Source organism: Buteo buteo, chromosome 3, assembly GCF_964188355.1.
Source record: "Buteo buteo chromosome 3, bButBut1.hap1.1, whole genome shotgun sequence".
NCBI lineage: Eukaryota > Metazoa > Chordata > Aves > Accipitriformes > Accipitridae > Buteo > Buteo buteo.
The window spans coordinates 54,901,067-54,924,974 of NC_134173.1; the positions used below are offsets into that span (position 1 = coordinate 54,901,067).

Below are 23,908 nucleotides of genomic sequence, written 5' to 3' on the forward strand. Positions count from 1 at the left end.
CGTAGCTGATATGTAGAATGGGTGGTCACAGGAGGCTGTGCAACTGAATAGGCCTAGTATTTGTTATTTTCTTAGTGCCCCTGTCAGGCTTACTAGTTAGAATAATGAATTGGCCTTGTTTGTGCTCCAGGAGAGAGCCAAAAATGCGTAAGATGAGTTGAAGGTGTATCATACCAATGGTGTATCATACGTATGCAATGCTTCATTCTTAACATAAGGCTATTAGAATGCGGGGAGACTGTTCTGAGAGACTGAGTTTCATTCTCAGGATAAACACAGCTATTTTGGGGTCACCCTGTAGAACAGCCTTGGAACACAGGCAAATACACAGCACTTTGAATGCTGAGTGCAATTACATATTCAACAACATTTGGCCAGACTGCTTTAACCCTATGTATGTTTTATATTAATTCCCGGGTTTGGAGAAAATGAAATGGTGATTGCTAGTGCTTACTTTTTATATGCATCACACACACACACGTAACTGTCATTAAAAGGTGTTTGAGCTAGAGTTACAGTTCTTAAGTTATTTCACTAAAATGTTTCTAGATTATTTGAATAGCCTTGGTTTTGGTGTATTCCTATGTGTGTGTGATCTCAATTGTGAAAATTTTTGCTATGGATACAGAATTGAAGGAAAGCAATAGCAGTAAGAAAACAATATGGTCACAAAAATAGTGTTTTTTCACCTACTCACATCAAATCCCTTTCTCATTAAAATCAGAAACCACCAGCTTTATAAATAACAATTTGGTTTTGACCGTCTATATAGACAGCAGTATTTGGAGTACATGCTGTACTTGGAGCATTACTTGAAACCGATTCAGTAATTGTTTTAATCCATATGTTACCAAGATTATTTTGGTAATATGGGTCAAAGTTCAGTGTTCATATCCTACCCCTTTGCAAAATGTTTTCACCATTTATTCCTATTCTCAACAAATGCTATGCACTAGCTAAATAAATTTTCTCCTGATCTAAATGAAGTTTGGTGAATTGGCCAACAAAGGACGATGTTAGAATTTGTGTTCAGTCTTTTCCACTCTGAAGCTAAGACCATAATTTCAATCTTCTTGGAACAGAAAGTTCTATTAAAACACATGGCATTAATATTGGATTTTTTTCACAATAGGGGACTTAAAGTTGACATAGCACTTTACAACTGAGATTTGAAAACTGCTTTGAAAGGAATGTATCGTTGTGCTTAGGATAAATAAGTTAAAAAATTGACCATGCTCTGAGGATATTATTAAAGATATGGAAGAGGAAAGAAAGCTACACACAGGAGAAAATGTTTCCATGAAGCCATAGTTCTTATGACTGAAAGACTGAGGAGTAGATCTCCGGTCCCTCATCTCCATTCAGTGCTCTCAGCCCAAGGTGTTCTGTCTGTGACTGGGGTAGGAAGGCAGTTCAGAAGAAAGAGCCAGCACAATGGGTATGTAAGAGCACAGATAGAAAAGCATACAGAGGCAGGTGTCATTTGTTTAATGGAGGCAGTGAGGTGGGAGAATGTATACATGGCGAGATATTTGAGATTGTAAGAAATTCTTTGTCAGAAATTGAAAATAAGAATTAGAAGGCTGATTTTTATATGGTCAGAAAAAGATTCACAGAGTTGTTCAAGTAGGAGGGTAATACTTTTGGCTCAGCAGCTGAGGAAGATCTTACTCGGTTTCTGATTAACTGCGTGGGAGTATTAGGTGTATTGAGGTGATCAAAATCAAAACAGTATGTAGGGTGTACAAGGGTTTTAATTAACAGTAAAAAAGAGAGAGGCGAAGGTTATGAATTACTGTGGTTGAAAAAAAGATGTGGAGAGAATCTTTGTCATGGGAAGTCAAGCCAGAGTTTAGATTCCTCTAAGACTAGTAGCTACAAAAACACTGTACTTGAGTTTGTGGGTACTATCATTTTTATGAATTTGTGAGTCTATTTTTATACTTAAAGACCACCTACTGATCTTGTGATTTCTTGAAAAATGTTAGTGGTACTGTAAGGTGAAAAGGAACCGATAGCCAGTGGAGGATTCATCTAAATTATTTGGTTGTTACGGGATGTAACATCAAAGGTTGTCTTGACCTAGCGCTTTCCTTTATTTAAAGGCTGATGTTTAAAACAAAACAAACCTCAAAAAAACAGTTATCCTTTCACTCTTAGGACTAATTTTATGTCAAGCTACCAGTTGGAGTGAGGTAATCACCTAATAGGATGACCAAGTTAATGCATTCTAGATGATGTAAAACAAAGTAACATTTTCCGAACAGGTTTTTATTAAGCCATGGGGAAGAGGAACTTAAGCACTCTACTACCATCTTAAATCAATGTAGTTTCACTTTATCTGATTTTTTTTTCTTTTTAATCTTTTGGTGGCCATCAGTAAAAATAAATCTCAAAGTGTTTTGAAGCTCTGCAATGTACTTTTGCAAGTCATCATGTGTAAAGTAGCTAAGAACATTGTCCCTGAGACTATGCACAGTCCTGATGTCTGTGAGTTGTGTAAGTACTGTTGAGGGTGGGAAGGGGAAAGAGGTAGGAAAATCACGCTTGGCCAACCAGTGAGAAATAATAAAAGGAACCATATTTTCTTCTCACATTTCTAATAGACTATTTTAGAGAATATAAATTAAATAATTTGTAACATAATGGTTGGCAGTATCTTTATAACACATTCTCTTCTGCAGTTGGTGGCCGTCTCTGAACTTATTCAACATATTTCCTAGTATCAAAGTACAGGCTAAGTTTTCATTATAATGACATGGTTGCTGTCCTGTTCTTTGAGGTAAGGATTGTTGAGAATTTAAAAATGTATGTATTGAAAAATTAACTGAGGAATGTTCTCCCTTGTTCTTTTTCATTAATGAAAGCTGTTTGTCCTTTGAGAGTAGTTAATCACTTAGTTTCCCTGTTTTCTTTTGCTAACTTAATTACAATCACCATACCTAGCTGTAGATACTGTGATCATGAAATTGTGCCTCTCCTTTGTTTGAAGACAGTAGGATATGAAGATGAGAGAGAGAATCTGGTCACTTCTTCTGTCTCTAGCTGTTACTTTGAATTACTTCAGTCTGCTGAGTGCCTCAGTTATAGTCACATAATATAGACTTTATCTGAAGAAAAATAATCCCTTTAGTATGTTCAAATATGCACAAAACCCCATTATAGATGCAGGGGTGCATCTGAGTGGCATCTGTACAGAGAGCTATACAGCTATTCCTCTGCCTCAAAAGCAGGCAAAGTAAGTCAACAGGCCTTGTAGACGGATTATTTTTTTTTTATTGTTTTGTCTCCTGTGAAGTACAGCAGCTAGTTCTACCTGTCAAATTGCCTAATGGGCTGCAGATGTGAGTCTGTTATACCATACCATTTCCAATGAGGCCAAGTTTTTCTTCTGGGTGAAGATGTAGTCCTCCACAGTCTATCCAAGTGTGGATCGTTATATTTAACATCTATCTTAGACATAAGACTTCTTATCTGGAGACCCTGTTTGTTCACCAGAGCCTAACTAGTGAAATCCAAACAAGTATTTTAGAACCCAATTGCATTGTCTTGCACCAAAGTACAGTTGAGGGCTGAATATTTTTCCAGGTACATTCTGAAGAAGTAATTTTAATTTCAAAGAGTGTAGAAGTGGGGTGGGGGATGTCAGAGTAACCTAACGCTTGTCAGCTTCATATGTCATGGTATTCTTCAAGTACTCTTCAGAGACTGGTATAGAAAATCTAAGCCATGGAGAGGGATTGTGGTGGTGTTTGGAGACAGGAAGGCAAAATTTATCTTTAATACCTCACAGAAATGCTGATTGTAGGAACTGGGATGTCAGGAAAGTTAACCAACTGAGAATAAGTGGTACTTCATGGAAGTGGAGTATGACTGAAAAAAGCATGCTTTCAGTGAACAATAGAGGGGAAAGGGAGGGTGGAGGCAGCTTTGGGGAGGCAGCTGAGAAGATTGGAGCATTCTCCCATTTTCCTGGGTCTGATTTATCCCTGTCTGTGGTTTTGCTGCTGGTTGGAACTGGACCACTCCTTTCCCTTCCCACAGAGTCTGAATTCCATCAACAGAGCAATAAAAGCAGATGAGGCAGGTATAGTGCAGGCACTCACTGGCCAGGAGTCTTAACACCAACAATGCCTTACTTGATTGCTGTCTTGGTACTGGCAGGTCTGAAAACAGCTTGCAAGTACTCAGAGAACTAGAAGAATACTTTTGGTTTAATCTCTTTAAATACTATGTACTTAACATCTTTACATTCTCTAAAATGCTATTACTTACAGATGCATATATTGGTCTTTAGAAATTTGAAGTTACTTAATACTGGCCTAATGTTAGTTGCAAAGAAGTCAGTGGGAGCAAACCTAGGTCCATGTTGTTTGATTTGAAAAATATTATCCTATATTTGTATATTAAAACTTGTTTTCAGACTATTGTAACAGTAATGTTTTTAATGAAAGAAATGGTGGAGGTAATGTATAAAAGTCGAGTGCATCAGCCACAATTTCACTGTGCAGCTATATATTTTATAGTCATTGTTGCTAATAAGCAGCTATGAAGTATAGAGAGGAATTAAACAATAATACGTATTTTTACAGGTTTGACTTAGAGATATTTTCCAGAAGTTTGTGATTTATCAGAGTCTATTTTGTTTATATGTTCCTATATTTTTAAATGTTGAAGTTTTAAAGTCTGTTGACCAAAAATACTTTGCAGCGACAGGTACATTTTTTTAAGTTTAGAGATTTTACAGTTAATGTGTTATTTTGTTCTGTGGTAGACAAATGATTATTTTTAAAGCTGCTTTCAGCTGCAATGGGCTCACTATAAATGAATTGGAAGAAAGCAAACTCTCACAACTGTTTATATTAAAAAGCAAAAGAAGTAATTTGTTTATGTGATCTATGGATGATTTATATTTTAAGCTGCATGTAATTCTTTTCAAGCTGACAAACTGGTAGTGAGCACCACAGTCCTGTGTGGATAAAGCTACCTAGCTTACTGAATGTTAGTCTGGGTAGTGCTAAGACAGGGAAGCATAAGTGAGAGTCTTAAGTACTGGAGGGGTGGAAACAGTTAATCATTTTTACCATCCCTCCTTTGGAACAGCAAAAGCAAAGGTAGTACAGACTATAACAGGCCACTTGTTACTGTTTACTTAAGTACAAACAGTGGTAGAAGTGTTTAGTCCTTGGGGAAGCTCAGTGATTAAGCAAGAACGCAGAAGTTATTTTGATAAGGCATAGCAGTAGTGTGGCCAAACTGTGATCATCCCTGAGCTTTAGGCAGGCCAAGGAGGAAGGCCTCATATGTTTGGATCTTCCTGATGAACAAAGATAAATTCTGCTAAGAAAATAAACTCAGTATATTGGTCAATTTGCAACAATTGGTGAAAGAATTACATTGTATATTTTAGGACTTGGCATGAGAAGTTGTGGGAAAATAGTTCAGGGTTTCTGTCTCTGGCTTGATTTTTCTGTAGATCTGGAAACAGGGCAGAAAATTAATGCATAAATATATTTAACAATACCACGTTGGGTGCTGAAAATCCAAAATGAAAATTGAAACTGCATGAGAAACAAGAGCACAGTCTCTCTTCTCACTTCAGTTTCTTAAGGTTTTTACTGCAAAAAATTTCTAAGAATTTGAGCTCATTAAAAAAAAAAAAAAAGCTACTGCAGACCCATGAGATTTTCAGGCCCTGTGACTCTGCCCAATGGTTCTGATTACAGTACCATTAACAGAAGGCTAAGAAATGCAATCTCTTCATTTTTCACCTCCCAAAGGATAGCCATATAGCAACGTCTGCCTTCAAAGGAGCATCTGCAGTGCTTCTGCCACTGAGAAAGAGAATGGGTCAATTCAACCGTTTACGTGTGTTTGAATGGCAGAAAAAATTTAGATAGTATGTTCACATTGAACTGTTGAAGTAGGAGATGGGTGGAGCCAGTAACCCAGTAACCCCTGGCAGGGACATGTTGTTGAGCAGCTGGGGATGTCTGTTGATAAGCTCTGCAGCTGGAATAGCTGCAAACAGAAGAAGTTATCTCCAAAAGCCTCAGCTTAATGCAGTTTTAGCTATACTGTCAAGCTAGCTAGCCCAAGTGGTAGTACACACAAGTGACCCGGAATACTGGATGGGAACACAGTCACTTGAGTACAGAACTGCAGTGCAAGGTGTCTGACCCCCAACTTATTCTGCCTCTGGCTGTGTCCAAAGGTTCACAGTTCCTTTATTTCTGAAAATGTTGTTTTACACCGACATTGTCTGTTTGACTCCTAGAAATTCAAGGACTGGTTTTCTTTTTCAAGTTCACTTCCAGAAATACATGCATGTGTAGTCCTTAGTTGTGCATTGACTAAATAAAGTTTTGTTCTACAGCTATGCAGTTGTGCGCTACACAATTTGAATAGGATTTAATAAAGCCACCTCGCACACTACAGAAATTAAAGTGTGAGAAGTACCTGCAAATCAGACAAGCATAAGCACTAACAACATTGGAATGATGCCAGTGAATGCTTAGCTCCAGCAATAGTAACAGAAACTGCAAGCACCTTGTCCTCTTTTCCTCACCTGTATATTTTTTGGTTATAACATATCAGATATATGGCCTATTCCATTATGTATTTAGAAAATGAGGAAGCCAATTCTAACGATCCATCTGGGTCTGTACCTGTAACTCTTGGGTTTTGTAAACTTCATAGATATAATAGGCTTGGAAGTTGGTAACAGCCATATTCCCTAAAATTCAGGGTTTCCTGCTTTTAAATTATATTGCACATTCCTGGGTTAATTTGCTTTTTATATATGTGCTGGGTTTGGCTGGGGTAGGGTTAATTTTCTTCATAGTAGCTAGTATGGGGCTACATTTTTGATTTGTGCTGAAAACAGTGTTGATAATTCAGGGATGTTTTAGTTATTGCTGAACAGTGCTTGTACAGTGTTGTATTTTCTGCTTCTTACCCCACCCCACCAGCGAGTAAGCTGGGGGTGCACAAGAATTTGGGAGGGGACATAGCTGGGACAGCTGACCCCAGCTGACCAAAGGGATATTTCAGACCATATGACGTCATGCTCAGCAATAAAACTAGGGGGAAGGTTGGCCATGCGGCCACTGCTCAGGGACTGGCTGGACATTGTTTGATTGGTGGTGAGCAATTGTTTTCATTTGCATCACTTTTATTTCTCTCTCTTTGTTATTTTCCTTTTCATTACAATCTGTACTATTACTATTCTTATATTTTATTTCAGTTATTAAACAGTTCTTATCTCAAACCATGAGTTTTCTCACTTTTACCCTTCCAATTCTCTTCGCCCCATCCTGCTGTGGGAGGGAGTGAGCGAGAGGCCGTGTGGTGCTTAGTTGCCAGCTGGGGTTAAACCACAACAATATATGTATGGGGTTATGCTAGATAAATGCAATTCTTAAAGAATCAAACAAATACTGTTAAAAGTAAACTTGTACCAAAATTATCAACTGGCTGATTATCTGAGAGGCATAGTACATAATTTAGTATCTTCAGAAAAATAAGCTTAAAGAAAAATGTGGGAAAATGATAGCCTTAGTTTTCTACAGAACAAAGTTATCTATATACTCAAACCACTAAACAAAAACAGCTCTCCATGGAAAAAAAAAAAGTTGTTAAACTGCATGAAACATCTGAACACACTAAATTATGAAAATAAAACAACCAAATTATAAAATGTAGAACTTGCCATGGTGGCAGTATGTATTTGCTGTTAACTGTAGCCCTTTAATTTGCTGTTGTTTTTTCTTTTTTAACTGTCAGAAATATAGAGACCTGCCAAAACTTTAGAACAAAGTTGATTTTCATACAAAAAGCATTCTGGAACATGTCCGGTGGGAGCATGAGGGTGTGTATGGAGGGCAGGGAGGAGATTGTCTGTCATTCACACCCCCTCCATTACAGTTTGTAAGTTACAGTTTGGCAAATTAAGTGTGCCTGCAGTATAAAAAGAACTTAAAAAATGCTCCAGCTCTAAAAAAAAAAGGGGGGGGGGTGCTTTTTATAGAATGAAAAGAGTAGAGAGCAAAATCCATCCAGAGAACATCAACATTGGCATGAACTTTGACTTGAACTGTAATTCAGTATTATCAGATTTAAATAAGTATTGTTTCTCTCTTTCCTTGACCTTTAATTGGCTTCAATTTCTTGATACCCTGTGAAACCTACCTGAGGATCTCAGCTAAGGGAAATTGTCCTTGGCTGGTTCCTTCCTTCAGAGCTGCCCTGCTGAAGGGATCCCCTGTTTCAAGTTACTGTTGACTCCAATGTCTCTGGAGCATGTGAGGTTTGATGATAAAAATCATCTCAGACACAACAAAACTCCAACACAGAAGCGTCATCTTTAAGGGACATCACTCAAAGGCAAATTATGAAGGTGTGGGAAGTTATTGGAAGGCAGACTGTCAAAGAACCGTTTGGATGAGTTATATGAAAGAAACAATAAGAAGAAAGGAATTTATTGGCAGAAATTGAAAGGCTCAGAACTGATGCCATGCTGATGGTGTGAAATTGCAAGTTATGAAATAGGATGAGGCTTCTCTGGTGTCAGAATGAGGACTTTGCAAAAAAAGACTCATTAGGAAGGGAGTCAGGATCTCAAAGTGTTGTGTTCCTTCCAGCTCTGGAAGGATACGTTTTTGCTTCTGCTTTTTATAGCTTTACAAATAGGCAGAGTAGATAGTTGGAGGAGAGGCAGGCTAGTGTTTGAAGAGGGTGGACAGGGATAGTCAGAGAATGGCAAAATGGCTGGGTGGTTGTTGCCTTGTGGCATATACCACTGTCCTACCAATGGAGCCTGCCATTTCAGGAGAAGCTGTAAGGACTAACATCAGTTAGTATTGGAGAAGTGGCTGCTCTGCCTACATCCTTTCAGATGCTGGGGGACTTCCAGGCCTGACACTCTGCAAGGCCATTTCCCAATTTTCATTCTTTCCCCAAACTGGGGGAGCATGCACTGGCATCTTTGAAGAAACAAAACAGTTTTGCTTACAGTGCTGAAAAGACACCTACTTTCCTGTTGCTGTCAGTGCTGCCTTGTAGGACAACTAAGTGCCACTGGAGAGAGTAGAGTTTTTTGTGAAGACAATAGGAAATGTCTTGCAAAGGCATGGTTAGTAAACAGTACTCAGAGATAGGAGTCTTTGGATGAAAAGGTCTGGCAGGAGGCAGAAAGTATTTTCCTGGGGAAGCAAATACGAAATATGAGTCACAGTTTGGTAGAAGGGAGTTAACCTCTGCCCTGAACATGTTATTTAGCATGTTCTACCACCCTTTTTTTTTTTTCCATCTGGTTGGGTGCCATATGTCCACTGTGCCACACTTGCTTTGGAGTTGGATGCATCTTAGTGAAATGAGCTATCTGAGGTTTCTCCAATTAGATGTCCTACTGTGGTAATCATTAAATATTATTAAATACACAGCAGGAGACAGATCCTGCTACATTAAATAATCTGAATTTGCTGACAATGTAAGAGAAAAATGGAAGAAGGAAGAGTAAACAAATTATATAAGCAAGACAGTCATGTTAAGTCCATGGCTTGGAGAGGGATTTCAGCTTGTTTTGTGTAAGGAATTTTGCTCAATGAGAACACAATGGAGAAGAAATGCTCAAGAGAGAAAGGACAAGGAAGGAAACAGGAAAGGTGAAAAGGCACAGTGTATGGCTGAAGTTTTTTTGAAAAAACAAAGTAGCCTTGAGTAAGTCCTTTCTCCCATTTAATTTATAAGCTAGTTGTTACTGATTTAAACACACTGACAACTTGGTGACAGTTAAGAGCCTTTCAAGGAGGAAAGGATTCTAAAAGAGAGAAGGTGTTATAAAGATTGGTGGATAAAATGGTATATGGAAGTTTCCCTCTGGGAGGTCTGTTTGAAGGGAACCAGATATAGGTCTTTCTTCTTTAACTCTGGTTGTCTGCTTGTTCTCTTCTATGCTCTGTTACCAGCTCTTTCACCAATGGACTCATCCATTCATCCCTTGTTTCTGTAACTTGTCTTCTGTAATTGCATTCAGAATCTTCTTTCCCAAATTCATTTCCTTAAGTCCTGTTATTACAGCTTTCTGCTCCTTCCACCATACATGCAAATAAATATATACATACACAAGCAAGTGTTCTTTCCTTCTGATTCATCTTGCACATACCCTTCTCGTCCTTGTCCAGCTACTTCAGACCAGTCTGTACATGTCTGTCTCATACAGAGAGAAACATGTTTCTCTTGTCTTAGTTTCTGGGCTAATTGCACTTCTTCTGCCTTTATGGAGTATTTAATTGATAGGCCTCTAAGTGCAGCTTTTTTTACAGAGCAAGAACTTCATTCAGACTAATGCGTAGGTGTTAGTTTTCTTCAATTTGTTTCTGTGAGGTCTTTGGTACCTCCAGCTCTGTGTTTGTTCATTCATTCATTTATATTCTCTCCCCCACCCCCCATTAATAAGTGATCAAGCATTTTATAGCAGACATCTAGAAGATTTATGTAGAATAAAGACATCACAGACAAAACCCATCATAGGACAACAAAAATATAATATGCATTCCACTTTATTACCCTATTTGCTTTTTCATATTTCAGGTGCTAGCATAGTACTGTCAGTATTACATTATTTTCTTACCCTTTTGTTAGGTCTCTTGAAACTAAGCTACTTGTTTTTCCTACAGGTTGAAACTCTCCGTTGTTTGTCTTTCATAGTCTGTGATCTCATTCCTGCATGGCATTCACAAATCCAACAAGTAATATCTTTTTTTCAGTCTGACTTGTACCCTGTTACCTAATGCCATATCCATGGTTCCTTGATACATTATCACTAATATTTAAGGAAATCTTCCCAATTATAACAGCACTTGCTTTCTGTACACTAATGAAACACTTCTTATAGGGAATGTTTTCTTCATCATGAACTCTTTTGCAAAAAAAAGGCATTTTTCTTATTTGCTGTTCACCAGCCACTGATGATTAGTAATGAAAGCATTAATCTCTAATCCTAGAGGTTTACAAAGTTTCACTACTTAATTTTTAGAAACAGCAGCTTTAATTCAAGTAACTGCCAGGATATATTTTTTTCATGACACCTTTTTTTTTTTTTTTTTTAACAGATCTCTTTAATACAATCAACACAGATTTGTACATAGACAGTGTTGCACATACTGGAATTCTGTACTAGTTAGTTACATTCATAATGAAAAGACACCATTAGATGGATTAATAGTCTTCAACCATGGTAAAGTTAGAATTGGACTCATTTCTTTATGTCTTCCTCTTCACAAATGGTATCTGAAAAGCAAAAGCCCACCATCATTTCAATGATACTTCATAAAGGAAAATCTAATTTCTCAGTGCATAAAACATGTTGCAGCTTGTTAAACTAAACTAAATCTAGCAATGATGATATTTTTAAAAATTATATAAGTTTATACTTATATATAATGTTATGGAAATACCACTGATTTTTCTTAAAACTTAATTGATGAGGGGAAGGTATTTCTTTTCTTATCTTTCTGAATAGTGTAATTTCACTGTGGAGTGAGCATTACAGTGCTATATACCATCTCCCTGCATCAATACTTAGCCTGAATGTTTGTCTTAGTTGAGCTATGGCCTGATTTTTTTTCCTTTCATTTGTTTTCAAAAGTGAGATGAGGAGATTGAAATTTATACTGCACTAAGAAACCTCATATTAATAGCAGCTAACTTTTTACACCTCTGGAGTCTAACAGTTTTTCAAAAGATGGTCACCTATAGCTCTACAGGTAGTCTGATCAGAGCTATAAGCAATAATGCCTTATATAATATAAAAAGAAATAGAAATATACCTGTTTTCTTTCATGCATTTTGATTAATGCAAAGCCACCATCACGATAGATAACTGAAGGTGAATGGAATCTTAATTTTCATTTCAATACTTCATATTACATCTGTTGAACTGGTCCAGTTACTGTAGTCTTGTGTTTAGGTATTATTTGCCAGTAACATACGTTAGTTAGTTGCACAAGCTCACCCTTCCTCACATGAATGGATATCTGGAGTGGTAAATTCTCTATGTCACCTATTGACAATGTAGATTGTTACTTACCGATTATAGTAGGTATCACTGAGTTTTTCAAGGGTAAAGGTTACTGCATCACAGATGAAGTACCTTTGCTGTTTCTCTCTGTGTCCTCTAAGAGTTTTGCTGGGACAAAAAAAAAAAAAATCAATAAATGTTAATTTGAGTGACATAGAGCTGAAAGTGTGAAGCAGAAGCTGTGTTTCTCTGAAAGAGAAAGTGGTAAAGGTAATCATATTCTTCATTATGCAATAAATTCTAGAAGTGCAATGTCACCTGCTCCATTTGGTGTATATCAGATAGCCCAAAGTCATAGTGGATTGTGTGCAAAACTTTCATAAGTTTTTGACCTGTCTTGTCTCCTCTTGCAGTTAGGTTGGTGAGAAGAGAACGTGTATACATGATAGAAATCCTATAATTAAAATGTAGGCCTGAGTTGATTGAAAATGTGATTTATCAACGTAAATGCTTCCATATGAGGTGTGTCATTTGGTTTGGGATAAGTTCTACCCATCCAGAAAATAGATTGCTAACAGAATTTCCATACTCACATTCTCCAGTCTTGGACTGAAGAATGAGTCAAGTACTGTCAGATTTTAAATTTTGCTACTGAAAGTAAGTGTTTCTGGGACATCTGAAGCTGAAGAGAGTTCATTGTCATTTCTTGCCTGCAGGTTAAAATAGATTCAAACTGCAAAGCTTTCTCTGCAGGTCCGATTCCAGCGTGTCTTCCATATAAATCATCTTGGTTAGTCATTAGATAAATCTCAAAATTCCCAAACATGTTGTTCCTCATAATTTACAATTGCTAATCCCTAAAAACTTCAAGTTAAGACTTTGGATGTTTATTGGTCTGTAAATCTTAGAAACAACTTGGATCAAAGTGACAATACGCTGTTCCTTTCCTTTTGTGCTTGAAGAAAACTTGCAATACTTAGTGGTGCTGCAAATGAAGATGCTGGTGGATTTTTAGTGGCTTCTGGTTGACATCAGTGACTTATGTGTCCATTGCATTCAGTTTAATAGGCTGTAAACACTACGTGCTGATGAGCAATTACATGTTTGCATCTTTCCTTTTCTATTTGGAGGCAGTAAGTTCCAGCAAAGGAGCAGGATGAAGTCCTATGGCTGGTAAATATTTTAGTTGTGCCATCAAGAATTATCAGAACGTGCCTGCAGGGCTCTGATAAGCCCTCGTAACAGGATTTTCAGTAAAGCTTTCATTTGTCATGTTCTTTTCTTAAAAACATTAACCTTTGTGTCTTCTTTGTTGAGCTCTTAATGTTTTGGGAATGAATAGAGATTATTGATGGCACAGAAGCTTCTACAAGCTCATTTGTCAACAGATCGTATATTTAAGAATATCACAAGTGACAATCACCTTTTTTAAATAACAGAAATATTTTAGAAGTGGCAACTAAAATGTTTCCAATTCTTACGAAGAGCCATTATTTTAGGAAATCATTTTTCCAAGCAGTTACAGGGAAGTACACAGAAGGGAAAAAATACCAAGGCCAAATCCAGCATATATGTAGTATAGAAGTGTTAGGGCCATACTGGCTGTCTATTCATTTGGCACCTCCAACAACTCTTTCTTCCTTTGCCTTTCAGATATGCACAAGTCTGCTTATTCACTCTCCCATTACATCTCAGAATATTCCTATCAGCCTGTGTTTTTTCATTGATGATAGTATTTCATTAGTGTGGTTAATGAGGAAAGCTCACTATGCAAAGTGGAACAAAGTTGTGGAACCTTACAGTTTTACCCTATAATCTTTGCCAAAGTCTATTATCTCTATCTAAGAAAAAGGGAATATATTTTGTTTTCTTTTTTTCCTGATTTTAAAAAATGGCTCAATTCAAATATACTGTCAGTGAGTCTGTATTTATATGTTTATAGTTTGGGCATCTACATCAGTCTAGACAGAAGAAAAAAGAGAAGTGGTGAAAAGCAATATTTTTTTTTCCTCAGCTATTACATCTGTTTCATAGGGTGATTCTCTTCAGGGTGGTGATGATTCTCCATTCTCAGACTCCATTACATTGGAACAAACAACAAGTAATATCGGAGTCTCAAGTGGACGTGTCAGCCTATGGATGCAGTGGATGTTGCCAAAAATTACTATAAAATTGTTTGCTCCTGATCCTAGAAATAATGGCACAGGTATTCCGCATTTTTCCCCCTACTATACTATTTTAAATTCCATACGTTATTTTACAGTACAGTATTAGCAATTTAGAGCATTTATTGACACTACTGAACACTGTAATGTAGAAATAATGGGTTGGATCTATATTTTAAACTAGGGTGACAAGCTCTAGTTAGGTTAGTGCATGTAATCAGAATTTAGTGTTGTTCTTTGGCATAAACTTCCCCCTCCATGTGGCAAGATAATTATATTAAATTGGAAATAAGTTGGTATTTTAATAGAGTGCTGCATTTATTGCCTTAGAAACAATTATGTTTCATTTTGATATGATTTAGTAGTATGTTTTGTCTATGTCCATGTATAGACATGTAGTTTTGTATTGGTAATTTCAAATTGAAATTTAACATAATCATCATAGTATAATTATAAAAGTCATAGAAAGTTTAATATGGAGTTCAACACAGAAGTTTCAATGTCTGTGTTGAAAAGAGAAATACGTGTGGTACACAGCTTCTCTTTTTATCTTTGAGAATAAAGTTGGATTGTCATCCTGACAGTAATTGTTTGAAAGGAACTAGGATTCTATAAATGTACTGCAAGACTTCAAATATTTATTTTTTTATGAGGAAACGCTGCTGCTTAGCAATTAACATTGTTACTCATAGAAATGTGAAAAAGTAAGGAGACTAGTGATTAAAACTAATTTTCAAGGAGATATACTTGAACCTTTGATTTTAAAAAACTAATTACATGAGAGAAAGAAATCTCAAGTATTGTTAGGGTAAATATCTTGGCAAATACTTTTTTACATTTTTTTCAGGAATTATACTATGAACACGTGAACTAAAAGCCCCGTATATAAGTCTCTCTTTGTATAAAAAAGTTTGGATTCTAGAATTTTTTTCTGGTTTCTATCGGTGTGACATTTGAATCAAAAAGTGCTTTATGAAAAAACTCTGAGTAGAAATAGCATCATCCTATTTACAAAATGTAGTGTTTCAGAGATATTTCTTGCTTAAAAACTTGCAAGTTTCAGATTAATAACATAATTATTTTGATTTTCTTTGACTATTGCAGAAGTTTGTGTTGTCAGTGAATTAGAAGATCTCAGTGCCTCAGTGGATATGCAGGATGTCTATACCAAAATCAAATGTAAAATAGAAAGCTTCAATATTGACCATTACAGAAACAGGTAATTCTTGGGAGTAATTCTGCTTTAATTTCAGGCTGAAAGAAGGCAGCAGGCATTTTTTTTTTCTTAATTCTTAACTTGAACTTAAGTTAATTGTTCAATTTCAGTGAAATGCTTTTAACCTTTTAAGTAATAAAAAACAGAATTACATATTCTCAGAATTATATCTGATTCCAAAGAAATACATGGTAATAATTACAGATCAGGAGAATGTTTTTTCACACTTACTGCTCTCGGTCCATTAAACAAAAATCATTTGATTTTTGCTGAACTTTTTAATATTTTAGCTGAACTTTTGAATGAGAAATTCCTTAAATATTGCTTCATGATGTGTTAACAAGTGCCAATATTTAATGATTTATGATACCATACTCTTAGATACTAAAAAGCAGTTTCTAAAAAATTGAAGTGTTTCTTCTGCTGTGGCTTAGCAACACTGTAATGCAAGGAACTAAGCTGATTATCTGTGTGACACAGCATAATGTTACGCAGACACACCTGAGTAAATTTTCAGTAATTAACGTCAACCAGTATATCATCAATATTATGTACATTTAGGGTAGGTAGTTAGGCCTACTATATGTCTTGCAACTTTAGCAAGTCTTGTTAGTTGAATAGTTTGCTGCACCAATGTTACTGCGATCATTTGGCACCCAGATGCATGGTTCTGTAGAGAGATTGCACGTGCCGCCTTCTAGCTCATATTGACCATGAACACACTAGTCTTGACAAAATAAGAGAGAGCCTATGTAGACTTTGATCAACTGTGTTAACGTTTGCCATTACAGATCAACAGATTCCGTTATGGGAGACAGAAATTAAGAGAAAATATAATAGTTATTGTGTTACTCCCTGAGAGGGGAAAAAAAAAATTAGGTAAAAGCTTCAGGATGTTTTTTGGTGTTGAAAAAGACTAAAATATTTAGGACCACTCATAATTTTGACTTAGGAGCCAATCTGCAAGGTTTTAGTGAACACTTATTGTTCCCTATATACAATAGGAAGGAGATTTAGTATCAACTTAGCAGTTACCACCATTTCTGATCAGCTATCTAAAAAAATAAAAAAAATTGAATTCCTGTTCTTTCGCCTATGTTACAAATGCAGTTGTTGTTTGTACATATTGTAATATTTGATAATCAAAATTTGTACTTTATTTTTTAAAATATTTTAAAATCAAGTCGTGATGCTTTAAAATGCTTTAGAATCCCAGTATCTAGGTGCTCTTAATAAGCTTCTTTGTCCACAGATTCTATGGAAGCCTAATGCTCCATTAGAAATGTTTTCAACTTCAGGGTGTTCTTTTTGCTAAAGTTATATTGAGTTATTCCACTTGACAAAGTAGTTACTGTTCTCATTTATATTTTGTAATCAATCTCTTCAGAGTACCTTTCTCTATCTTTAAATCTCTGTGGACTAAAACCAAAAGCAGAGAATAGATAAGGTGAACATTCTGTCTTCCAGGCCAGGAGCAGTCTGGCAGTCAGCACATTTTGAAGGAATATTTCTGCAATGCAAAGAAAAGCTTTTGGTGAGATTTCTTTAGTAAACTAAGGTGCTTACCTGAATAATTCTTCTTAAGCAACATATTTTTCTTTACTCTTACGTATGTTAAAAAGAATGATTACAAGAACTGTAGTACAAAGCACATTTTAATACTTAATAGCTCATTTTTTCTAAGTAATACTATGATTTTGTAATATATATGAGCACAGCTTTTCGTTCACAATTTCTTGGTTCTTGTAATCATTATACTCCTCATTCTAATAAAGCTATCTGCTGAAAATCCAGGGGTAAGTCCATTTTCTGTATGCAGGATTTTACTATATTTTTATTCTCATGTGTCTTGACCTCTTGCTATAGGTTGTCCTTTCACCTAAAGTTTTATGAAGTTTCTTTTTGGTTTTTGGTTTTTTTGGTTGGTTGGTTTTTTTTAAACCAGTTCTTTACTTGATCTGATTGAACTTCAGCTTTTTAGGAAAAGGTATGGCATAGGCTTCATCTTGCAGTTACATAGAACCGTGCAAGTTTAATGTAATTTTTTTCACTTATAGCATTTTTTTTTTTTTTTGCTTTTTGTCTTCCTTTCTTCCATGCTTCGTTCATTACCTGAAGCCTTGGGGAAGATTCTTGGTCTCTGGGGCAATATGGAGGTGTCTTCCTTTCCTGTACTGACAAGCTGAACAGACGTACCTTGTTGGTTCGACCCATCAGCAAGCAGGACCCTTTCAGTAATTTCTCTGGCTTCTTTCCCTCTGTAAGAATCTTTTTAAATTTTTTTACTGCAAAGCTTCCACTAATATATGCCAGTTGGAGTTAAAAAAAAAAAAAAATCAAATGGCTTTAGTTTCTTGTAATCTAATTTTTTTTTTTACTGAATATATTTATTGCTTATATTGACTATATTAGTTGTGTTATTTCCCTCTTATACTTTAGTAACAGTTGTCAGTTATTTTTTTAGTAAATATGGAATGAGGGTTAATGGCTCACAACCTGGTACATAACAGCAGTCTACAGAAGTCAACGGGTTTCATTTACATTAAAAGTGAGCACATACAATAATGTTTGGAGACCAAATATGTGAAAGACAGTACTGAATGCTGCATTTTGTTCATGTAATTATGATATCTACTTAGTAATTTAAGGGATTTAAGTACTTTGTATTACTGCAGTATACCTTTATGCAACCTTTTAAAATTATTTCCTATAATTATGATAATGCAACAATCAACAATTTCATATTTGAGTCTTTCTTTTGAATGCTTACTGATTCAGAATATCTCAGTGTGAGATATTTAACCCCTTTTTTCCTGCTTGTTTATCCTTGAAAGACATTATATGTTATGACATTGGGCTCTTTATCTTCACAAACATAATGGCTGTATAGAATCTTTTTATGTTAGTGGAAGTTATGTGTGGTCTGATTTATTTTCATCATGAATATTTATTTGTAATACTTTCTCTTATTCTGCTTGTTTCAGTTCTTATAGGAAATTAACTTACTAATTTTTTTTAATTCACTTAATCATAAAATCTTCCAGTTTTTAAGCATTTAAGCTATGTATCCTGTTTATTTAAGAAAGAGATGTTGTTCTTCTGTTAACAAGGTTTAATTACATTAAATTGTTTTTAATCAAATTGAAGGTGCTGAAAGAAGCAACTACTTGCAAAATGTAGTTGCTTTCATTTGTGCTCATGTGATTAAAGCTAATATTTAAACATTCTTATAGAATTCTATCAAAATATTTATTACCTTGTTAAAATAATGGTTTTCCTAGTTACTATTTTTACATTTTTCACTCACTAACAATCTATGATTGAAAGACTTTCAAAGAAAATATGAAAACTGTACTATACATCTTCTGGGAGCTAAACATCTAATTGTCATCTTTATCTAGGAAATCTGTCCTAAGTGAAGGAATCTGCTATTTCTAGAGTACTGTGCAATATATCTTTATTTAAGTGATGTGCTTTAGCATGTGGTACAGCTATTCTCTTTAAATACTCAGAGGTGATGATGGCAAAACCAGCTCAATTCTTAGCGTATTTAGTTGACTATGGGTGCTTTATACACCCATGTTTAGATGGAGTGAAGCTATCTCAGCACCTAAGCATTATTTTAGCACCTATGGTATTTGCACATACAGAAGGAACAATGCAAGGGAGTAAGATCTACTTCTAAAATGTCTAAAGTGAAGGAGAAATCAAAATATATAATTGTGTAAAAAAAATATCAAAAAATATGTGGTAAATTCAGACTCTTGAATATATGGGGGTTTTTTGGCTGATTGGATTTGATTTTCGTACAACATAAATAATCAGAAAAAAGTGTTCAGCAATTCATAGTTTTAGCTGACACAATACAGTGAAGTGTGGATACACTGTGGACAAATTGTGAACTACGAAAGAAATTTTTCTACTCTTCAGAGACAGTGGAAAGCTATTAGAAAATGTAGAACCCTAAACATCTTAACTAACAGCAAATGTGGCAATTGATGGATGTTATATGTGTACATTTTTGCAGCAGTTTGTTTATTTTTTTTTCCCTTGAAACAGACAACTGCAAAACTTCTAGATGGCTCACACCAACAACATGGATTTCTTTCTCTCACTTATACCAAAGCTGTGACAAAAAATGTCCGGCACAAACTGATATCAAGAAATGAACGAAGAACATTCCATAAGCTATCAGAAGGTCACAGTGATGGTTCTCCTCGCTTTCTTCATGAGATCCTTCTCTCTGCCCAGGCCTTTGATGTGGTCCTCTGTTTTCCATTGCTTAATGCAATTGCAAGCATTTTTCAAGCCAGGTTGCCGAGGAGTCAAAAGGAGAAAAGGAAATCACCAGGCCAGCCTATGAGGACTCATGCTCTAACTTCCCGCAACTTGCCTCTGATTTATATCAACACTGGTGTAATAAGACTCTTCTTTCCCAAAAATGAGGAAGATCGTCGTACTGCAGAAGGTACAGTATTTTATGTTAGAGATTTTTTGCTGTTCAGTAGTGTAGACAGATAAATTGCTGACTGTTGCTAGGGCCTTCAGTTTTAAGGGTCAGAGTTAGGAAACATCTAACATTCATGCTACTTCTCCACAGATTTGCTGAAAAGTTTTTTAGGTATTTATTTGATCTTTGCTTTCTCAGTACCTATAGAGTTTGCATTTTAAATGTGATTATTAAAAAAAAAAAAAAAAAGTCAAGGATTGCAGAAAGAGAACTTAACCCAATTCTGCAGTGGTGATACTTGTGTCAGCTCTCATTACGCTGATACTAGTTCAGTCTTCCATAGGCGCCTGTTGCAGCGATGGAACGTAAGCATGGCTCCTTAGCTCTTGTGGAAGCTGGCACCTAGAAAACCATGCAGCAGTGAAGCAGGTAGATAGTCTAGTTCAGTTTGGAGAAAGTTATTAAAATGTATCTTGTGATTGATGCCCAACAGATGATATAGTTTATTATTTATTTAGGAAGTTTTAGTTGAAGCTATTCAGACTCCCTTATGTAAGAGGCTTTCAGGTGCTTACAGAGGTGTGGATAGCATAAACTGTTCTTTCAAACAACAGTAAATAGCCATTTGATCTATGGATAATACTTTTTTTCTGTAAGAAATTGTTTTCCCTTCATATGTTAAATATATTTACAACCCTATTACAATCTTTATATATGTAAATAAAGAGATGCTGATGTTAAAATTACACCTTGTAACAACTAGCAGGAATGGGATCACTTCCATTAACAGCAAGCCTTCTACAGACTTAAATAAAAAAAAAAAGGGGGGGGGGGATGTTTTACTGGTATCACAATATGTTTAAATAAGTCCTGTAGGTATGTGCGGGGCGGGGGGGCTTACCATTATATACAATAGCACACAATATAATCCTTAGAGTATAGTCTTTAGATTTTTCTCATAGCCTAATTGCAAGTACAGACAGTGAGAATTTACATAGATAATTTTTTTGCCAACATCCTCTACGATTTTCCAACTGGGAATGCTGAAAACACAGGAAGATAAAATTAGCCTGGCTGTGTTGGCAAGAAAGAATTATGATTCTGATTGGAAGGGAGTTCTAGGGCATGCTGTCAAGGAAATCTTCTTTTAAAAGTGTGTTTTTGTAGCTCTGTGGCTGTATACTTCATTAAAAAGAAATAATAAAAAACTTTGTCTTGTTGCTCTCCCTTGCTTGAAAATGCATGCAAAGAACAGAATTGCCATGGTTAGCCATGGATGTAGGAAGAAAAACTATGTATGCTTTTAAAGAATAATGCTAAAGATTAGCTTTACTAGAAATTCGGCTAACCTCTTCCCCTGGAAAACTCTGAAATATCATCACTATGAAAACCAGTACCAATCTCCTTTCATTTCTTCTTTCACCCCAGATTTTCCCAAACTCTCATCTGTTTCTGGATGTGAAATAAATTGCTTCTCTTTTCTACTGCTTATTTTCTTCAAGAACAACAGAAATTAGAAACAATAACAAGGAGTAGGAGTTGAATATGACCCATGTTACTGGTGTGCTGGATCAGAAAAGTGTTATATATTGTGGAGATATGCCCCCATAAGACCTCACTCATCATTTATTAAGAGATATTTTTAATCCAGTAAGATTTGCGTGTTTCAAGTTGTGATCACTGCAGTAAAAATAGAAAAACAATGACCTGAGTTTCTCTTCTAGGCAATTGTCTGCTGTTCATATCTTGTACCTAGTGATAGCTACCAAAACTACCCTCCCCCCAAAACCACATGTAATTGTGACTTTATGTATAGAGTTAAAAAGAAAAAAAAAAAAAAAAAAGCAAAATCTGTTCTTTATTCGTGCTGTCCAAAATCAAACTTGCACCGTGAACTGTGGTCCACAAACACTATGAAATAATCAAAATCATTATTTTTCTCTTGAGGAATTTATATACGCACATGCATGAATACACCCACACAATTTTACAACATTTTAGTTTCATGTTTTTGCAACATTCTAACCTAGACGATAAGCAATGCTGCTTTCCCTCAGAGTTTGATTTGTTAATACACCAGGTGGTGTTTCAAGCTCTGGCCAGCAACCCACACTTACCTAGTGATGAAATAAGAACAACTAAATGTATAAAAGGAATATATAACGAATAGAAACAAGAAATACTGCATAGCAGAACACTATAAATAAAAATTCTAAATTCCAAAAAACTGATAAGAAGTGGTAAAGACAGGGAAAATCCACATCTGGCTGGTTTGAGGACAATAGGAACTTTTTTTAATATGTACTAGGAGCAAAATATCAGGAATCACTAGAAAGAACATGATAAATTTGTTGATAGTGAAAAAGAAAAAGCAGCATACTGAATAAACGTATGTCCTGCATTTGTAGAAGTGATATATTCTTGTCACTTGAGCATGATTCCCTACTTTGAAGTCTGTCATAACATATGGTCTGTAACATCCTCCTTGCTTACTATTAAACATTAAACTGATTCAAATCAGTTAGATTGAGGAACTTGTGCTTAGGGATCTTTGTCTTCTGAGGCTAATTTTTAACACATCTTGGAAGAGCAGGTTTTGGACAGCTGAAGGTATATCTAGTAAAATGAAAAGTGTGATGTTCAAATAAAGTTGAGGTAGGTAGTTTTATTGCTCTCCCTCAGAGAACATAAAGGGAAAAAAAATCTATTACAGGATTCAGTTCATAAAGAATTACATATTTGTTACACGATAATAAATAGACTTTTATGGAAAATTAGTCTTGTTAAACACATCTGATTTCCATTCCTCATTACAGTTACAAGTCGTAGTTGATAAAATGTTTGCAAAGATTTGATATGCTTAGACTTTTGTGAGGAGTTTGACATTGTGTTTCGTGGTGTTTAAATTATATACAACCCCATACAATATCTGTGGAAATGTTAAATGAATTAAAAATGGCTAACTAGAAGTCTAAAAAAAAAATAAAAATTTGTCAGTTGGGAATAATAAGTGAAATTGGTATTTAATAATCTGAAAGTAAATATAAAACTATTGCTGCTAGCATCAACATACGTTGCAAAGAATTTCCTGAGGAAAATGATGTTAAGGACTCTGTAGGCCATGCATCTGGATCGCTGTGCTTACATCACTGCTTGTAGAAAATATACCACATCTTCTAAAGCTAAAGTTATATATCAAGGAAAAAAGTTATGCAAACTATATCTTCTGGACTGGAGAGACTATCCTGGGAAACAGTGGATGAAAACAGCTTAAGGGTCACAGTGGACTTAGTGAAAAGAAATAAGGGCAGTAACTGTACTTCTGCATATGACAGGTGATGGAATATCATGTCCAATTTGCTTTATATTACAAAAATGGGCATTGATAAAATGAGAGGGTGCTGAAAAGCACCACAAATGCTAATCAAGTGCTGGAGAAGAAGTCTTGCAAGGAAGGATTAAAAGAGTATAATGTGTTTAGCTCAGCAAAAAGATGACTGAGATGAGTGGGTAAAACCAAGTGAGATTGTGAACAACATTAGTACACTTAGGTCTGTAAGTTTTTCCTAGATTGTACTTATATTGTGTAGTGTAGACTTTTTCTTCCTCTCAAGTTTTTAAATATTTATAATGACTGTGATTATGTTTACTACATTATTCCCATATTTTGACAAGCTAATGGGAGAATTCATGGGTTAATGAAGGAGATACGAATTTGTCATCCTAAATCATGACTCAGAGTATCACCCTTTAGAAACCAGCTGAAAATATTAATGCCTGTAATTCTTTCTAAGATTGCCTTAATTTCTTGACCTACAGGAAGATGTAGACAAAGGAACCATGCCCAGCCTTGAAAAAAAAATCCCCAAATGCTTACATAATAGAGACCATGATGAGCTGTACTGTATTTATTTTGCTTTGCTAAGTGTCAGAGACAAATTAAAATTCTTAGCCTAAGATACATTTTACGAAGAACCACTGCTCAGAATAAGGCATTTGCCACCTAATTAAGTTGCAATTGCAGTCTGAAGTATATTTAATACCTTCACTTCTTT

At 35.6% G+C, this 23,908-nt stretch overlaps 1 protein-coding gene across 7 annotated transcripts in view; it reads left to right on the forward strand.

The window, feature by feature from the left end:
• Nucleotides 1-23,908, forward strand: part of VPS13B (vacuolar protein sorting 13 homolog B) — a 488,999-nt gene that overhangs the window by 271,062 nt on the left and 194,029 nt on the right. For all 7 annotated transcript variants that reach the window (XR_012649869.1, XM_075023675.1, XM_075023678.1 and 4 more), the window contains 4 exons: nucleotides 14,057-14,228; nucleotides 15,292-15,406; nucleotides 17,522-17,663; nucleotides 19,463-19,871. Coding sequence is in view for 6 of the 7 variants with exons in the window: in XM_075023675.1 (XP_074879776.1) it covers nucleotides 14,057-14,228; nucleotides 15,292-15,406; nucleotides 17,522-17,663; nucleotides 19,463-19,871 (838 nt within the window). In the remaining variant the exon portion in view is untranslated. The remainder of the gene's footprint in view (nucleotides 1-14,056; nucleotides 14,229-15,291; nucleotides 15,407-17,521; nucleotides 17,664-19,462; nucleotides 19,872-23,908) is intronic.